This window comes from Pangasianodon hypophthalmus, chromosome 20 (assembly GCF_027358585.1).
Source record: "Pangasianodon hypophthalmus isolate fPanHyp1 chromosome 20, fPanHyp1.pri, whole genome shotgun sequence".
Classification (NCBI taxonomy): Eukaryota; Metazoa; Chordata; class Actinopteri; order Siluriformes; family Pangasiidae; genus Pangasianodon; species Pangasianodon hypophthalmus.
Window position 1 is genome coordinate 8362417 of NC_069729.1, and position 20104 is coordinate 8382520.

General features: G+C 39.0%; 1 protein-coding gene across 1 annotated transcript in view; it reads right to left on the reverse strand.

Moving 5' to 3' along the window:
* Positions 1-20104, reverse strand: part of pik3c2b (phosphatidylinositol-4-phosphate 3-kinase, catalytic subunit type 2 beta) — a 64552-nt gene that overhangs the window by 28299 nt on the left and 16149 nt on the right. Inside the window, exons 6-14 of the mRNA XM_026935382.3 lie at positions 17778-17889; positions 15541-15620; positions 15069-15132; positions 13911-14057; positions 13561-13594; positions 10934-11129; positions 7372-7494; positions 6555-6725; positions 2925-3036 (exon numbers count right to left, since the gene is read on the reverse strand). Of these exons, the coding sequence (XP_026791183.3) occupies positions 2925-3036; positions 6555-6725; positions 7372-7494; positions 10934-11129; positions 13561-13594; positions 13911-14057; positions 15069-15132; positions 15541-15620; positions 17778-17889 (1039 nt within the window). The remainder of the gene's footprint in view (positions 1-2924; positions 3037-6554; positions 6726-7371; positions 7495-10933; positions 11130-13560; positions 13595-13910; positions 14058-15068; positions 15133-15540; positions 15621-17777; positions 17890-20104) is intronic.

Here is a 20104-nt window from a genome sequence, read left to right on the forward strand (position 1 = left end):
GATGTGCTATCAGGGCCCAGATGTGCAGCAATGCCAGTCAGGTTGAGGGAAGAAAACCTCCTCGCCGTCCTTCAGAAGGGACAAACCAAAGGCTTTAATAAGGCTGGAAGCTGTAGTCCATCCAAACACCACTCCATCAGTCTCCACTGCACAGCCCAGTGCCCTCAGACAAAGCTGTAGCCACCAGGCTACACACAGAGCACAGCTGGCACAGAGCACAGCTGGCACAGCTCTGACACAGTTCTGAGAATTCACTCTACTTCACATTGTGCCTTTCTGTGCGACTGATGGAAATTCCAAAGCATTATCATGATCTCATTTGACTTTGCTGTAGGTCAGAAAGAGACCAGAAGGGTTTGGTGATTTCTTGGCTCTAACTCAAAATGAGTTCAGTCGGGTGTGTAAGAGCAGGGAAATAACCTGACTGTGCTGGACTCTAGCCAGGTAGAACCACAGTTTTAGGAGAAGAACAGCAGAGGGAAGGAGAAGTGCCATTTTCAAAGGGCACTGCAAAAATGTCATGTTCGAATGTGTTAAGGGGTTGTCAAGTCTGTGTAAGAGAGTGTGTGCGTAAACGTGCGTGGATGTCTGTGAGAGGCTGCGGGTGACAGAGTTTATGTAGTCAATGGCTGTGTGTGTGTGTGTGTGTGTGTGTGTGTTGGCGTATGCTGGAGGGGATGTCCTGCAGGACGAGATATAAAAGTTTTTCATTTTTTCTGGCCCATTTCCCTCGTGCTCTCTCTCTCTCTCTCTCTCTCTCTCTCTCTCAGAGTGAACTGACCTACTTTCAGTCCTCTTGCACTCTGCAGCAGGACACACCCCTTCAGAAACAAACCTCAGCTAGAACTCGGCTCGTCTGCGTAGACTGTAACCGAGTTAAACCAAGGCCTATGTGGACCAAATGCACCGCTTTCTGACACTGCAAACAACCAACCAGACTTCTAGTATATAATGTAAAACATAAAAAAATAAATAAATAAATAAATAAAAAACAGTGAACACTCAGCGTATAAAAACATACAGGTATCAAATTTGCAGCAGAAATTAGTAGTGCAATTCCACTCCTACTATTTGCTGTCATTTGTACTTTCACAGTCAGTTAGTTAATATTTCACTGCTGAGCTTCCTCAGAATATCAGCTAGCTAAGATGAAATTTTATTACTGCAACTGAATTGCTTTTTTTGTGACAGCTGCTGTTTATCGTTAGTAAAAGACTTAGACTAGTAAAAAAAATAATAATAATTACGGCACTTCTTCTTGAATTGTGAAGCCCAGTTTCACCACGGTTTTGGATTCTGAAGTAGATTTTGATTTGATTACTAGCATTTTATGTAATAAAACTTTTATACCTTAACAAAAGATTCTAATGTAGTCTGTCCTCCTGCAAAATAGTGATCTACTTGTTATGTTACATTTTGGTCCATTTAATTGCTTAAACCCCTCTCTATCTACTACTGCTGCTGCGAACGGAGTTCAGTAGTGATAAATACACTAGTCTTTGCGAGTGCAGTCATGTGAAGAGAAGTGGCAGTTAATGAAACGCGTTTCGCTGAGGTCAGTGTATATGATGTGGTTGTGTATGTGAGCTGGTGTGTTCATTATGCTGCTGGTTGGAAGTAGAAAGAGAATGTAGCGCAAGCAGCACATTTCTGTTAACCACACGTCTTGTCAAGACACTCATAAAGCACTATCTAACTTAAACTTAAGGTCGAATTCTTGTTTGGTGCTTTGGTGGCCTTTAGCAGCTACCAGCGCACATGTTTTAGCGTGTACAGATATTGGAAGTGAAACATCACATACCATCAAGAAGCTCTGAACATGGCCATCTAAAGATAACTGAAATAAGCCACACTAATTTTTCAGGTTAATCACAGAAATATGAAGTTATTTAAACATGATTATGTAAATAGTGCCAGCTCAACTTTCCCCACTTTCTACAAAAGACATCAGAGAAGAAACACTCACTCTGCATAAAAATGACAAAATATCTCGAATATAATCAAATCCATCTAGTACGTCCTATTATAAGATTACAATAACCCAAATATGATGATTATATTATATTAGTAAAATGATTATTAAACCTATTTCTAGACATTTTAACTAATTCCAAACTTGAAATTGTCTTGTTGTATTAATTTTTCTAATCACTTTTCTAATTTTAAGCATTTATATCTAGAAAGAAGCAAAATTCTTAAAATCATTTTTAAATATAATTATTTAAAAAATTACAGAATTTTGAAATGAATAAAATCATCTAAAATACTGGCTGAGTAATATTCTTTTTGATTTATAACAATAATAAGTAATCTCCTAATAAGAAATATTAGATAAATATATATATACACACACACACACACACACACACACACGTATTGTCGATAATATATATATATATATATATATATATATATATATATATATATATATATATATATATATATATATATATATATATATATTATTTATTTATTTTTTTACAGCACAGGAAAGATGAGAATTATCGACAATACATGTTTTAATTTCAATCTACTGATTATAACGAATGTTTTAGTTTTTTTGTAATTGAATAGCTGAACAGAATAACTGTGTGTGTGTGTGTGTGTGTGTGTGTGTGTGCGCGACTGTACACTTTTAAATGACTTTGAGGTGTGCAATGTTATTTTAATGTTATTTTTAAAAACTATTTTTAATATCTTCATGCTATTTTGGCACATGAATAGAAGAAGTGGACTCTTCCAGGAAGAAAAAAGAAATTAGCAGGTGAGGGCAGAAAGGGAAGTGGTTCTGCACTGTACATGAAAAAGAAAAAAACCCCACAAAGTAAAAAAAAAATAAAAAATAAGTTGAGTGAAGTAGATGAACATATGGATAACGGTGACACTAGAGAAGCAGGAAGTGGTTTCGTGTATAACACGCGAACCTGCAGGATGACACTATCCGGTTGGCTGAAGTTGGGAGTGCTGGACCGGGTGTTTCCACTTCCTGGGGTTGACGGCCAAAGACCCAACAGCTTCCTGCCACACGTCAAAATGCTGCAACATAGGAAAACACACAGCTCAATCCCACCAGCCCAACATCCGCTTCTGGATATACACAACAACAACAACAACAACTGGGGCTTTGCAGTAATATTATTACACATAGTGTGTATGTTTTGTTTGCTTTCAGCATGTTTCAAGTGTTTACACACTGAAAGAAAGGACATTTTCTGAGATTGATGTTATTTGAATGAATCTGGAAAATACAGGATATGTTCACATTTTTGCTGGTGTGGAATAAACATTTACGCAATAGTTAGGTTGTATATCTCTAATGACGGTCAGCAGCGATTCGGAAGAATAAACTACGGCAATAAGGAAATGTTTTGCTTGGTTGGCTTCGTAAGAAGTGTTATTTACTCTTCTGCGGGTAAACAGTTTTCCAAAGAAGATATAAGAACGTATTACGGGTGTGATGACTCGTTTCTTCATCCGAGACTGTTTACATGAAGAGTTTAATGTGTTTGAGTCATTTTGTTAAACCCATTTCCACCTCAGATGCGTGCTATAAAACTGATCACTTCTAGTGAAAGCTATACTGGAGTGGACAAATCACTAGGACAAGATTACACGCGCAGGCTTTTTTTTTTTCCTCTTGCATGGTGGTCAAATGGGTTCCGTAGACTGCTAATGGAGTTGTCACCAGTGTTTTTCCTCTCATCAAACACCCAGAGAAAGAAAAAAATCCCTATTGACTTTTGCAAAACAAAGTTTTTACGTGCTTCACGGCAGTGCAACGCGCCTCGATACTGTAACTATAACACAAGCTACTTAACCTGAATCCCACCACCTGCTGCACTACACACATCAGCCAAGGCACTAACTGGCTCTAGGTTTAAAAAAATAATAATAATAAAAGGGTTTTACTAGGCAAATTAATTGTTTTCACAATCACAATCAGCTACATGGAAGCACTGATGAAACCTGGTAAATGAAACTACAGCGCAAAGGTGTTCTATAACTCTCCTGCTATATATTCTAGTCTTTCTACATCTTTCAAACATTACTGCAGTTATGTGGTATTTCTTCTAGACTCACCATACAACATTCACCTGCTACCAAATAGTCTGATGGAGCCAACTCATTAAACAGCACACACTTTACAGAGACATGAAAAACTATAAATTTGAAGAGGGTGGACAAATCCCAGGCAGAATTTATGCTCAGGCTATTAGATTTTTTTTTAAATTCATAGCTGAGTGGTGGCAAAGTAGATTCGATGACCAGAGTTAGGAAGAAATTCTTACTCCGTAATGACTGTCACAAAAATAAATCTTTCATTTAGTATGTGCGGTATGTGTAAAATGAATACACAGTGATGACACGTCAGTGCTGTAATGACAGCGTGTGTTTCCGCGGCCCACCACCTGCTGCACTACACACATCAGTCAAGGTGCAGTCTGGTGGAAAAAATCTGTACTAGGCGGATTAATTAGAGAGTATGAACGATAGACAACAACATCTTTTCAGAATGAGGTAGGAAAGGTATGTGGAAACACTGACTAAACCAAGCACAAAGCTGTCCTCCTAGCACAACACACACACACACACACAGTCACCTCACAGTTAAATCTACTGTATATCAAAAGAAAATAAAGTTGAAAGATGCTAGAATGACGTCTTTTACATGTGATGAGAGATAAGGACACCATATCTCATAGCCGAAGCAAACTTGCTGACTTTTTGTAGAGGGACACAATAACCCTGCTGCATAGCTGATGAAAGTATGACTTGTCCACCCCTGCTTATTTTTTCCACTTTAAGAAGGATATTTATGCCCCTGCTAACCAAAGTTAATCTGATAAAGCCCATCAGTGCGTAAGATTTCTACAATAAGACCATGGCCTAATCTTGGATTAACTCTACTTGGCTAAGGGAAAGACAATCCCTGCTGTTTCATACATTCCTCAGATTGATCTACAGCAGCTGCAGTCACTTGGCTTCCCTCTTAGTCTTCTACAAACTTTTTCGCACTCGTTCACTCCCACTCGATCCTTTGTTCAGCAAAATTTACCCACTTACGTACAGTGTGATAGTGCTGAGTCAAAAGCAAACCTTTCTTACCACAGAGATGGGTTTTTCTTTTGTGCTGCAGGATGTTTTCGAGCACAGAGGAAGTGCTGTTTTGCAAAATGAGTAGGTTTCTTGTACATTTACCCTTTTAAACTCTCACAGTGCAACAGTGCAGAATTTTGCACCAGTGGATCTTTGCTTTTCTCTGACACTGAGGAAGCTTATACTGTAGCCATCCAATACCAAAAAAACCATGCATAGGTAAATTGATTAATGTTTAATGTTAAGCCAAGGCAGAAGCTTGTTTCCATTAACCTCCATTAATTAAGTCCATTAGATAGAGTTTAAGGTGATTATTCATTATATTTCCCACCTTGCTAGTTAGTTCAGAGGTAATGCCAGACTTATTATAGACACTATTATATCTCATAACTGACTAGTACACAGTCAACTGCTTGTGTATACAGAGTTGCAATTTGCCTACAAAAGGCTAGTTTTCAAACAAGGGCATCAGTTTTAGGATGCTTTTGGTGATGACAGTGAAGTCGTGGCATTATTCCATATGTGACATGTCAAAGATAGTGCCTCCTGCACTATGATTGACCATCAGTTCTTACTCATAAGCAGTCCTTGACTACACGTTTCAGAGGTCATTTATATCACCATAGCAACCACAGCAAAAATGTAGAACCTGTGCAGAATCACAAAATATTTTCTGACATATAGACATATATTCTGACATATATTCTGACAAATACCTCGTACTGGATATTTGCCTCCACTTGCAGGGGTTGCAGGGATACCTGTACATCTCTTCGTTGATTCAATTATCCCATTAGCCAAATGATGTTGTAGCAATGCATTGCATAAAATCATGCATTTCAGTACATGTTCACATCAAACACCAGAATGGGGAAAAATATGATCTCAGTGACTGACAATGACCATGAAAAACAAAAAACATCCAGTGAGTGGCAGTTTGGTGGTGGCAATGCCTTGTTGATGTGGGAGGTCAGAAGAGAATGGTCAGATTGTTTAGAGCTGGTAGGAAGTCTGCAGTAACTCAAATAACCACACTTTACAACCGTGTTGAGCAGAAAAGCATCTCAACACATTGAAGCTTGAGTTGGACGGGCTACAACAACAGAAGAACATATCGGGTTCCACTCCTGTCAGACAAGAACAGGAATCTGAGGCTACAGTGGGGACAGAATTACCTAACCTGGACAGCTAAAGACTGGAAAAATGTTTTTCCAGTCTTTACTGGTGGTGCTGTGCCCACTGTGGATCAGTGGATCTTAAGCCTACCCCCTCAGGAACACTGGGCATGAGGCAGGAATACAGCCAAAACAGGATGCAGGCACAGGGGGAACATGCAGAACTCCACACAGTGAGTAACCCAAGCTCAAGATCAAACCACAGACCTTGGAGTTGTGAAGTGCTGCACCACCCTGTTGTCCTATACAAATGTATAACTAATCATTTCTCGATGCACTCACTGTCGGAAGTTGAAGAGCGGCATTGTGACCCAGCCCAGGGCCTCCATGTTGCGCGCTTTCTGCTTGCTCTTGTCCTCTGCTCCTCCAGGGGGTGGTAGCGGAGTCGCATACAGAGTCACTGTCAGCTGAGACTCGCGTGGCAGCTGGTTGATCTGCACCGGGAAGCAAATCCTACAATGTAAAATGAGAGGAAGAGAGAAAAAACGAAAAAAGGATCAATCGCCATCATGGCAACTGGCTACTGTCGCTACTCTAACAAGGAGACCTGATGAAACAGAGACCATTAACTTCTTATTGTGAAGATGAGGAGTACTTATTATTTAATGATTTATTTAAGGATCCTAGGTCTGCTTCCATCACAACAAAGTGTACTGGCTGAAAAAGGTAACCATTTACCAGTACACTTTAAAAATTTGCACTATATAAGATATATAACATAACAGATATATAACGCTTCTCAAAGGAGAACCGAGGTTCGAGATCAACTAATATGGCTAACAAGGAAGAATTCAAATTTTATAAGGTAACAGTTTTCATTATATGTAGTTTGTTCATATTTAAATTATATCTGTAGACCAAAATTCGTATTATGCTTGCCAAGAAGTAAACAAAGTATACTGCTCCCACACCATCCCCAGACAATACATTAGATGCAGAAGCGAGGGCGGAAAAAAACAGCCACAGGATGCTGCACTAGTTCCTATTTCAGGTTACACGCAGAACATTAAACAGATTTCTATTGGATTGCCATTTGAGGCAGTACAGTGTGGACTATGCAGAGGAAATCATAGCTATGAGGACTTCATATGACACTCACCTTTGGTCCCAAACCACCAGATGGAAGAGGTATTTGCTGACTGCCTGTTTGCTTGTATGCTGGGGGGCACACAGTTCGTCTCCCCCGTGGGTGAGAGAACACGACAGAAAGAACCCTTCATAACTGTGAATGAGAGAAAGACAAAGAGAGAAAGTCAGTAAGACGTCATTTCAGTTCGCAAAAAGGCTGCAGATAAAAATTAATTCCCCAAATAGATTGTGATCTTTAAAGCATCTCTAATCGATATTCTCAAATTTCCACCACTGAGAATGTCCATCCCCAATCAAACATGTCTCCAAAGCTCCTCGCTCTAAAAACCTTCACATGTACAGTACAAAGGTGGCATGATGTAACATCCTGAACAAGAAAATTCCCATCCGATTCTCCAAAATTGATGTGTGCAACTGCTTAGTTGGATCAAGTTTGCCCAAGTTCACCAGTACATGTCTATAAGCTACATCCAACCAAATAACAGTCAAAGCTAAACACTGGTAAGACATCCAAGTGTCGTTTATTTATCTAGCTAATTATGTCTTATACACAATAAAGCTACAGTTTGTAAGGAATAAAACACAACAGGAAAATAATCAATGACAGAGTGGTTGGGCTATTGATTATTTTCCTATAACAGCATGTACTGATGTGTTTTATTTTATTTATAGCAGCAATTTGCAAATAATGATATTAATATTAATCAAAGAATGATATCATACTATTTATCCATTTATGCTGACGTTTAATGTTGTACAGTGTCAGTGAAACAAGTTCCTGTTATCACTTACATTACAGCAGCTATAAACTGTTATTCCCTCCCTAACCTCTTTTTATTTCTCTCTTGAAGTTAAAAAAAAGAAAGAAATATTGCTTTTGGCCAAGAAACTATAAAATAAAAAACCTTTCCAATGGTGGAAAACCTAAAGATACAGCTTTACCTCTGACTGTTATAAAGCGTTGAAACTGGAGACTCCTTCCAAAAATGCTAAATAAACATCTCCTCAAAGAAAACTACACCAAATCAATGATTATACATTTCAGTTTTAAATAAGAGCATATTTTTAATCCATTTTTTTTACTAGTCGAGATTTTGTAGAGCGTCCACCATAAAAGTCCCTGTGAACGAGTTGTTACTATAGAAACCAGAACATATTAAAATGAACACATTAACATAAACCTATGATCTGCCTTGTAGATGTAATTACTGTCACAGCCATACTGCTATATAAAATGAATCAACATCTCATGACTGAGAGGATAACCTAGTAATAATCAACCAAGCCTACATTGCAAAATAATTCCCCCTTTAAAAGAAAAGCAAAGCAACTTCCATTTTTCACATCTCTCCGACAATGACACGCCAACGTTCGTTCTTCTCACTTACTCGGTCCCAGTGCTTTCTAGATGCTTTCTTTCTTTTCTATTTTCATCAAGGGTGGAACCGTGACTTTTGCTCAAATGTCAGCCTTCTTTCATATGATACATCAGTATCTCTGTGTGTTCCTAGCCGTATCTCCAACTCCATCAAGCTGCCACTTTGCTTTTTGTTTATTTATTGCCTACTCTTGTATCAACCGCCTGTGCATGGTGAAATTTGGTCTATTTGTTCATTACTCAAGACATATCATTTACAGAGATATATTTCTCTCCAAGCATATATTTTAGGGATATTTATCAGGTCAGAACCTGGCAGACTAAAACTGTTATGTTCTCACAGGCACTTGATTTGCCTAGACATGGGTCAGTACATTCTCTTCTAATGCTGCGTTCACATGCGAGTGTTCGGGGAAGAAAGAAAAAAAAAAAAAAAAAAAAAAAAAAAAAAAAAAAAAAAAAACTCCCGGTGACTACCATGTCAACATGCAGAACAAGGTACCTATCTGTAAGCAATGCTATGGTGATTTGGCGTCATAAAGTAATAAAAAAAACAAACAGTTGGATCAGGCTTTGGCTCTAAAGCACTTGTATAGCACACTGTGTGCTTCAACTAAAGTCACTACTTTTTCAGCCATTCCATGTCCCAGAATCTCTGCTTCTGGAAACAGTTGAGAATTTTTGATGTTTTGAAGGAAAATCCAGAGGGCATGGGTTATGTGTGCTACTTAGCGCCAGCAGAGAAACAGCTTTCCATCATTGTTTCATCACAAAACACTCAATTTCCAATTTTCCATCAACCAGCACAGCACATGTGAACGTAGCATGGAGCAGCCAGAGTCTAACCGAAATCCGTCCGCTTTGTGTAATCCCAGGTTACCACCGGCTCTCCTGCAGTCTTTATTCAAAACTTGTACTGGAAAAGTCTTTAAAAGGGAAAGGGCTCTCAAGAGGTGGTTCAAAATAGAAAGAATAACATTCGCCAGCTAATTGGAATGCCAGATGCCTGAAATAAACAGAACAGCCAGATAGATGTATACTGCTGCACAGGAGCAAGAAGATGCCAAACGTTCAGTTAATTCAGAACTTCCTGTCCACCCTTTCCTCTGCCCTGTCACCAGATGGCATGCGTCACCACTGCACAGGTGCTTAGCACCCCGGCTTGCCCTCCACCCTGCCTCCAAGGGGGTCAAAGGTCATGGCGAGTTCCCATGCTGCATCCTTTGTGACAGCTCCATATGCAAACAGCATCCGTTTCTGAGCGAGACAAAGGACACTGGTCCATCATGGGCAATAGGCGGAAGAGACCATTCACATGGAGAGCGGGGGAGAAGACAGGGCTGAACCATTCTGGGGGTTTGAAAGATTACGGCAATGGTTAGTATTTGTTTCCCAGCACTGCTGATGATGCATAGCTGGCACTGTGTGTGTATTATGTTCAGCCCAGTGAGTGGTGTGTGTGTGTGTGTGTGTGTGTGTGTGTGTGTGTGTGCCAGGGGGCCCAGAGAAAGCAGAAAGGGCTCTGTCATTTTCAGGGGTTCCCTCTGCACCTCATAATACCATGTAATCCCAGTGGATTACACCAGGGCATGTGTGTGTTTGTGTGTGTGTATACCAGAGCAGTGTTTGCTTTTATCTCCAGCTTTCCTCGTTAGTTTTCCTCACCAGTTTTCTTCTCCACTTGCTTCTTTTGCTTTATATAAATAAGAATTCTTGCTCAGAGTTCCCAATTGGAAATCACCGAGCAGGACTTTTCCAGGAAGCCTGTACATCCTTATTCTGTGTGTGTATTAATTTAAACCTTGCGTATGCACTATAAACATCACGGCTGTTGCTAATGGTGTGTCATCTTTAAAATGACTCATGCGCCAATGTCATTAGTATAAAAGTGAACAATGCGCAATTCCTTACTGACTTTAACACAAACTCAGACTCACACTTCAGACTGATGTTTAAAAAGAAAAGAAAAGAATACACTAATGAGCCAAGTAGAACTTTAAGGATTGTATGAAAACACACAAAAGCAATTTGACACCTGAGAAAACCAAATCTCGTAAGAATTCTACACTATTTTTCATAAAAGCAAAGAAAAGGCATGACCTCAACACCTCTCTAAATAAAAGAGCCAGTCAAGCTCATGACGTGATTTTCTCGGCTTTATGAATGCTAAGGAATGCTGGTGTGTTTGTGTTACCTGGCGGCCCAGGTGATGGGGACGCGGTGGGCAGCATAAATGTTGAAGGACAATACGTTAGTGACCATGCCCGCCTCCTGGATCGGCGCTGTGTGCCGGCTGCTGTGTGCGGCCGTGTGAAAGTTGGCGTTGAATGTGCTGCAGTAGAGCTCCACCAGATCCAAGATGGCAGCCGTCAACTTTTCAACTATTTTCTCTGGAAAGGGAACAGAAGCAGGAGTAGAGGTTAAAGACTTTTCTATGTAAACACACTGATGGGCCTGCAAATGGCTCAAGATGTAGATGCACCACACACACACACAAACACACACACACACACACACACACACACACACACAACTTGACATCCTGTTTAAAAAGCTGTCTTCCTTAAAGCAGCATGCATACACTTTTTGGAACTTATCTTTATGCACAAATGTTTGCGCGCAGATCTATTAAGCAAAGTTAGAACAAATATAAATGAAAGAATGTGTGTGTGAGCATGTGTGTGTGTGTGTGTGTGTGTGTGTGTGTAAGCCATTCAGAAGACAGTGGTGTAGGCTATAAAAGCAAAGTTTAATAACTAGTGAATATTCTTACCACATTCAGAAAAGGGGGTTGCAAACTTTTTTAAGGTATGCAACCTTTGCCCATTATTATTATTATTATTATTATTATTATTATTACATCCTGGATGAGCTGCCAGGCCATTGCAGGGCACCATGCACACACACATTTATACTTAGAAGCAGTTTAGAGTATCCAATCCAGTGAGTACAAAAACAACAACAACAAGAACAGTGAAAAACATACGTGAACGCAGAGAGAACACGCAGAACTCCACACAGACAACAACCTGGGCTCAGGATCGAACCTAGCTGTGAGGCAGCAACACCCACTGTGCCCACATGCAGCCCATTTTTTACATTTTAATTATTTATTTATTTAAAACAATAATAGCACATTTATTAAGGAGGTCATACGCTCATTATTATTATTATTATTATTATTATTATTATTGTTGTTGTTGTTGTTATTGATCACAGCTAATACTTTTGTATTTACCTCCAGATTAGCAACCAAGGTCCTACAGTGCATATTTATCGGGACAAATAAAGGCGGATTCGATCAAACAGAAGCAGAGCGCATGTTTACGGAGTAAAGCACAGAAAGGAAGGTGAACAGCGTGCATCCTGACGCCAGACATGCATCCTTCCTGTTTATCCCGGTAAAGAAGCAGACAGACGTCCTTACAGCAGGAGGTCTTTCCACACAAACACTCTCTGACTACGGATGGCCTCGCACACGCACATACACACACACACACATACATACACACACAATTCCCCCTTTAACCCTCAGGTTCTCCTCATCATTTTACGCGTTTACTTAAAAGTAGAACAATACAAAAAAGTATCATCAGTGTTGACTTTTAAGCTCAATAAAAGGCAATAGCTACATTTCGAACTGGAATTTCTAAGCTGTTGAATAACACCTGATTACAAACACCTTGAAACAGACTTACTTAGTTAGCTAATGTTATGCTAACTGTTGGTTTGTTTGTTATAATGCCTTTGTACAATGAAAAAAAAGCTCATTGAATTTACGTAATTCAAAAGCGTACATCAGTTCCACTTAACTGAACTGCGCTTGCTGTTGTAATTCCAACATGATTTGATCATTTCATTTCAAAGCTCTGAATAAAACTGGAGCGTGCACGTTCACTTGAGCTGAAGATCCTGAAACCCGAGTCGCTGGTGTTGTCAAACAGCGACATTTCCTGCTGTGCTATTACACTGCACCTGTTTTAATTAAGTTCATTTTAATACTACAGTCTCTCTTCGCTTCAGTGCCAACATCCTCACGAGCTTTCATAATGTGATTAATACTATGTGAACTGATCATATTCACTCTACATGACTGAAACATTAAATAATTATAAACTAGTTTAAGTTAAATTTAGTATAAGCAATTAAATCATATTTGGATAAGAAACGTAATATTTTTATAGAAACTATACATACTAAGTTCTCTTATATCTGGCATATTCCCTATTTTTCAGTGAAGGCACAAATCAGAAATGTCAAATTGTTGGTGATTTCCTGAGGAAAGTAGCTTCTCCTAAGCAAAAATAGACAACCCAATTAATTTTAAAATGATCAACCGATGGAATGCTTTTGCTTTATTTTACTAAACGTTATTTGGTGCACTTGTGACAGAAAAATCTAATATTTTCCAGTTATTTATTAAAAATTAAGCACATACTAAATCTTCAATACATATATTTAGAGGTCAAGAGTTTTTAAGTTTTGTGAAACCCTGTACTATAAAACAACGTCATGACTTTCAGGTCTTACTTACACTCAATCCTGCCATCAAGACTCCCTAAGTGTGTATTGTATGACACTGTATTTCCAGAAATTATGTTTAAAATTGCTAATAATTCTATGATATACTGAGCATTGCGCAAAAAAAAAAAAAAAAAAAAAAAAAAAAGCACTTCTAATCTCAAAAAAAGAAGACCTGGATCACTGAGATGTTCATTTTTAAGTAGTGAATAGAACATAATTGCTAAAGTGATACTTTCTCTAAAAGCAGGTCACAGCAGAAGTGCGACACAGACGACTGGGGGATGATGGGAACTGTACCTCGGTTTTCTCTCTTCGCCAGCACGCTCACATCCTGTGAAACAGAAACATACAGACTGTCAGACAGCAGATGAGACAATTGCATTGGGGGAAATTTCTGCAGCATTAGTGTTTTGGCTTTAAAGGTTAACAGTTTGAGAGGAGACGTTCGTAGGTACAGTTTGTTCATACACTGTGCTGACACCAGCATGGCTGTTTATAACAGAGCCTCCAACAGAAATATGGTGCTAGTGCAGCGTGCAGCTCAGCAGACCAATACATCAATGTTTTCCAGTAGCTCATCCATGTTGGCTTTTCAGCAGCTATATATATATATATATATCTCTGTGTCTGTGTGTATGTGTGTTCACCTTCTGCACTCTGGGCTGCAGTCTGCATGGGCAAGCAGGAAGCTGATTCAGGGCTGAGGTGATGTCAGGTGTTTCCACAGCAGCAAGCGAGCTGCACAGAGCCTTGACTGACTGCACCAAGCGTTCCACGTGCAACTGCAGGTCAACCTGGAGACAGTGCAGAGAGAGAGAAAGAGAGAGAGATAGAGAAGTATAAGTTGAAGTTTCATATTTTTATATAATAACTGTTGATACTCATCATGTATATAAATGCAATATGCACTACATACACACCACTGGCCCCTAAAATACAAATCCTTCATTATATATTCGGATTTAAATACTGTTGGTTGCCACTTTTTTGGCAATAACTCCCTCCTTTTAAAAAAAAACAAAAACAAATGCAGGACCTACTATAATAAGAAATAGAAGGTCGACTTAACACTGCTTATTTTCCAATAACAGCATGTCACAAAGGTTTTTATTCCTCTTCTACCACATCAATTTGCCAACACTAACGCTTTTTTCTGTTCATATTTACATTTTAATGTTGTAAAATATCTGCGAAATTCCTATTATCACTTACTGTACATTATAGCATATCTACACTTCCTCACCAGCCTCTTTTTTCCCCCTCTCTGGAGGTTAATAATACAAAAAAATGCATCTTATGTTACACAGAAACTGCAAAACACTTCACCATGAAGTGTAAAGAAAACTTAAAAGAGCAGCTTTACCTCTGAAAGCACTGACACTGGAGACTCCTTCCAAAAATGCTAAATAAACCTCTCCTCACAGAAAATGTCACCATATGAACAATTACACACAATTGTTTTTTTTCATCCGTTTATGTAGATCATACCATACAAGTCCCTGTGAATTAACTGTTACTACAGAAATGTTATAAAATGATTGAACATAGACTAATAATGTATAAGAAAGAGTGCAGTAATATAAATTTGTTTTGTTGTGCAAACAGCACTATGTCAGAGATGCTGTTCTAGGAAATTAATTAAATTTTAATTTAATTTAATTAATTAAAAATCAGATTTGAGCAGATTTGAGATCTACGGGTATTATAACAGCTCTACTTGCACAAAAACCCTATAAACAGAAAGTCAGGATTTGCTTCATTTGATACCAGCAGTGAGTTTTGTTAGGAATCCAAACTTATCCTACCTCTGATAATACGAAGGATTCTGCCTCATTATGAAAGGTGTCCAGAAGCAAAGTTAGTGCCTCCCTGTGAAAAACCACCAAAGTCAAATATCAGGTACAATGATGACATTTATACCCCTATATCCCCCCTGCATTTTCTCCCAAATTTGATCATCGGCCAATTCCCACCCGCTAGCCAGCTTGGATGACACTCTCAGAGGAAAGCAGTATCTACCCTCTTCCTCATACATGCGCTCACAGATGCCCACAATTGGCTAGCGTCACTGTGATTGACAGGTGAGAGAGAGAGTAGGCCCTCCCACCCAGAGAGAGCATGGCCAATTTTGCCTTGCTGGCTCACGGCCACAGATGGCACTGGCATCACTGGGATTCAAACTCGCGATCTCTCGAACATAGGGTGAATGATTTTCTGTTGCGCCACAAGTATCTTTTTATTTATTTATTTTTTTAATTATTGATTCTTCTTCCTCACCTTGTCACAGTCTGCTTGATGGGCCTTTCCTGCAGCAAGATGCTGTGGTTCAGGGAGGATGGCGTCTCATCGTCCTCTTCCTGCAGTAACAGGAAGAAAAAAATAAAATAAAATATCTCCTATTAAATGACTTTCAGAATTTCTTCCAAAATCTGTGGTTATACACAGATATATATATATAAAATATATACATATATATACACTCTATACACACACACTATATTTTATATATATATATATATATATATATATATACACACACACACACACACACACACACACACATACAGACATAAATAATGTGTGTGTGTGTATACACATATATATGTATACATATGACACACACACACACACACACACACACACACACACACATAGATGTAACATTTGTCAAGTATAACACAGTTGCCTTCTTATATCTAATCACAAAACACCATGTCGAAGGTTTAGGCAGTCTATGTACCCTGATACATAAAATCTACCATAAAACACATCGTGGTAAGTGAGCAAGCTATATAGTTAGCTTATATAGTTTTATACATATAGTTATACATTTTTACCATATATTGTTTTCTGTATTCTGGTGCATTTACACATTTGCACTTTACCTATCATCATTATACATCTGATCATTTCAGCCAGCACACACTTGGGTTAACACTATAATTTCTTATTATTATACATGATAATTGTCTCAGAATAAATGTAGTAAAGCAATATTACTGACCTCTATCTGACATACCACTTACTTATTAATTTCCTGTGTTTGAGTTTACAACCTTGTTGTGGCTTTTACTGTATTTTACTTTTATATTGTGTTGTCTTTGGTTTCTGTAACAACACAATATCTATTACAACATGAAGAAAACAAGAAGGTGAGAGAGTAATGCTGTGTTCGTGGTGCCTTGTAAGTGGTAATTTGCAAATTGTGATAACGTTATTTCCCTCCACGGCACATTCGACGTGTGAAGTGGAACAAAAAGTATAGACGCCTCCACGAAAGCATGTCTTTGTTTGCGCTGTCAGAGCACGTAAAGCTCAAAAACAGCTACTTTAACAGCACTCTTACAGTCAAAGGCCTGAGTGGCTATTGTTCTACTATAGCAAACTTCAAACATCCATGCAATATTTTGAACTGAAATTGCAGTGCAGCAACAACAGCGGAGTAGCATTAGCAACAAGCTAACCAGCTAACATTAATGATAACTCTGAACATTGATGATTACCTTCTCAAAACAGCGATTAGTATGGTCAATTTTATAGGTTTATCCAAGTGCTGGGTCTGTATATTAATAGATATAAAGTCAATACTGTTATAAACTAATTGAAAAGTAGAGAAGAGGTACTTTGCTCTGTTCACAGTTCACTGTTACGTGGCTATGTAGAGTTGACATCGCTCCACCAGTGGGGAAGGAACTGGTAGTTGAGAAGACTACCCTGAGTGTGACGAGTTGGAACTGCATGTTGAGCGGGTGTTTTCGGTGGCTTTTACTGGTTGTAGGTGGGGAACTATAAGCTGCAATTTCACCCTCGAGCGCTAAAACTAAAACTCTACTCAGAATTCCTACTGGGAAACTCGGTCTCCTCAATGTGACGTCAAGTTAACATGGCCGCTCACAGCATCAACAGCAAACAAAGTAGCACTTCTTTACTTTCAAATGTTATAAAGTTATACGGTATATGCAAGTATTTGCTTTAGGGCAGTAACACAGACATATCAGCTTGTTAAATCTATTACACTGACTATGCAGTCTATACACTGTTTACAAAGGTCCATGTTGTTTTCTCCCTTTGTGACACACAAAGGTTGAAAGGTCTACACACAAAGGTTGAAAATGACGGCATTCCGATTTCTACTTTCAGGTTGACTCAACTACAACGCAATTGTGTAATTAGCGCAAAAAAAAAAAAAAAAAAAAAAAAAAAAAAAGGAAGAAAAGTTAGTATCTTCATCTATCACAAATCTGTACTTACTGTACTGATACTGTACTTATCTGTACTTACACAGCTGTGAAAGGTATTTTTGTTTCAGTAACTTGTTCGTAAAGTTGTAATTAGTACAGAGTAAGATATTGAGTTTCCCCCTGTCTATCTAGCTAGATTGATGGCTGGCATGCATGCTGAAACACCCCCCCATACAGAGATCTCTCAATCCCCTCCCTTCTCCACATTTTCAATACTGTGATGGCTCTCATGCAAATGCAGGGCTCAAGAAAATGTGCTGTTGTGGTACTCACATTGCGAGCTAACTCCATGTTAACAGAGCTTCTCCTGGTGAGGAAAAGCTGGACGTCCCAGTCAAATTTCAGACACTGCTGGATATATTCAAGTCCAGCCAAGGTCTGAGAGCTGAGAGAGAGAGAGAGAGACAGAGACAGAGAGAGAGAGAGAGAGAGAGAGAGAGAAACAGAGAAGGAGAACCAAAAGAGCTCTTTGAAGCTTTGTGTGTCCCTTGTGACACCTTAAATCCATACGAAACACTTGCAGGGAAAACTGAACCCAACTATTACTGTATTTTTACCATATTGTCATCCTAATATAGACATATATTCACTTGCATTGAAAACTACTATGTTTGGCTTTGACAAGAACTTGATTTGCCATTCAAATTAGAGAAGCTGAAATATGATTTTATCTGAGCTGGTTTGAAAACCACAACCTATTTCCCCTACCCACAGCCACCAAACTATAACATCCATTTACAATAGCTGATGTTTTTTTTTTCCTGCATTCCAGTGCGGGTTACTTCCAGCAGTTAACACCACAATTTATTGTTTAACCTCAATAAAAAAAGCAGGCTACTGTTGATTCTGTCATTAACGCTGATGGAATAATAACAGTGCTACACACAGGAAGTCCCTCCCACTTTGCACAAGCTCAAGGTTATCAAGACGAGACACATTTCCGGCCAGCTGCACCCTTAGCAAAAACATCCAACTCTTACACATAATCACACATACTACTTGCTATTGTACCCCACTTGCGATATGACAGGTTGATTTACGTTGCAGTGAGGCTGTGTAATGCATTTCAGTCAGGCACTGCTCTCAACCACACTGGTCTACACACCAGCAAATGAGAGCAAATAAGAACACATTAAGTATTACATGGCTGGTTAGAGGTTGTCGCATTTTGGAGGAAAACCACTGTGGTTTTATGCAGCCACAGGAATAAGCACAGCAAGTTGTTTTTTTTTTCCTGAGGGGCCCTTAGTTGAATGACAAGACTATTTGTACCACAAACCACTAAGCAGGCGCTTTTCTTTTGGAATCGCCCCTTCTTCCGGTCACAGTGCTGGCAGCTAACACTCTCAAGGAAAGAAACTGCCTATATAACACACCACTTGTTACATTGTCTGGGAACTACTTTTCATGACTAACCCAATACACATTTTTTTTGTGTGTTTTTTTTTTAATTGAGTGAGATCTTGGCTGGATGCCCAGGCCAGTGTGCCCAGTGTGAGGTGGGCATTATAGCCACAGGGAAGGGGGGAAAGCAGAGAGGCCTGGATGCCATGATGGCAATGGAAAGGCATTACAGGAGGCCTCTGCATGGGCTGGTGCCAAACTCTGAGCTGGCCTCTTGTCCATTTGTATTGCTCACTATGTGCTAGGGGTGCACTATATTACCACACATGGGGATTGGGGAAATGACCTGCACTGTATTTAAAAAAAAAACTGGCTCACATTTTAAACAGGCAATGGTATAGAGCAGGGGTGGGCAACTGGCCGTCTGGATGCAAACTCAGCGAAGGATTTCAGCAGGCCAAACAGAGTACTTAAAAATTACTTTTACCAGAGCTGAAAACTATAAGACTTCAACAACTCTCAACCATTGCACCTTCTGCAGATCCCCTGTTGTGGCTTGTTGCAGCCAATTATGTGCATTTACATAAATTATTTAGCTGAAGGAAGCTCATGGACCAGAGACTAGCTACAGGGATACAGGGGAGAGTTTTAGCCGATTTTATAAGATTCTTTATTTTATTTACCTATACATTTATTTATACATTTATACATTTATTCTCCCACAACAAATTCAAAGATAAGTCTCGTCTGTGGCATTAGTCAAAAGTGGTAATGTGAAGTGCCACTATGAACCAAAACATAACCACTTCGAATGGTCTTATTTATAGCCATAACCTAATCACTAATGGTTAGACATTAAAAGGTGATTGTTGTCATCATTCAATCAGGGTAGTTGCTTCTTCTGACCTTTGTAAGCAAGGAATTTTATGTAACTGGACCTTTACAAATTTTAGTTGAATACCTCCGGTGTAGAGAGTAATTGTGAAACTGTAACTGGGGGAAGGACCTTGAGAACTCAAGCTAAAGTTCTGAGCAGCTTCTACTTTGCACTAAACAGCCAGGAAGCCCACTGAAGTCTTAGGTAGGAGTCAGTGAATAATAGGAAGGTAACAAATAGATGGTTGTTGTGGAAAGTCCAGCTTGGGGAACGAAAGTAAGTGGCAGGAAATTATATGGAGGTGGCGTATCATTTTCAGTCACAGAGGTGAAGTATCAGTCATGGTCTTTCTTTTTTCCACTTTTTTTCTTTAATAGCA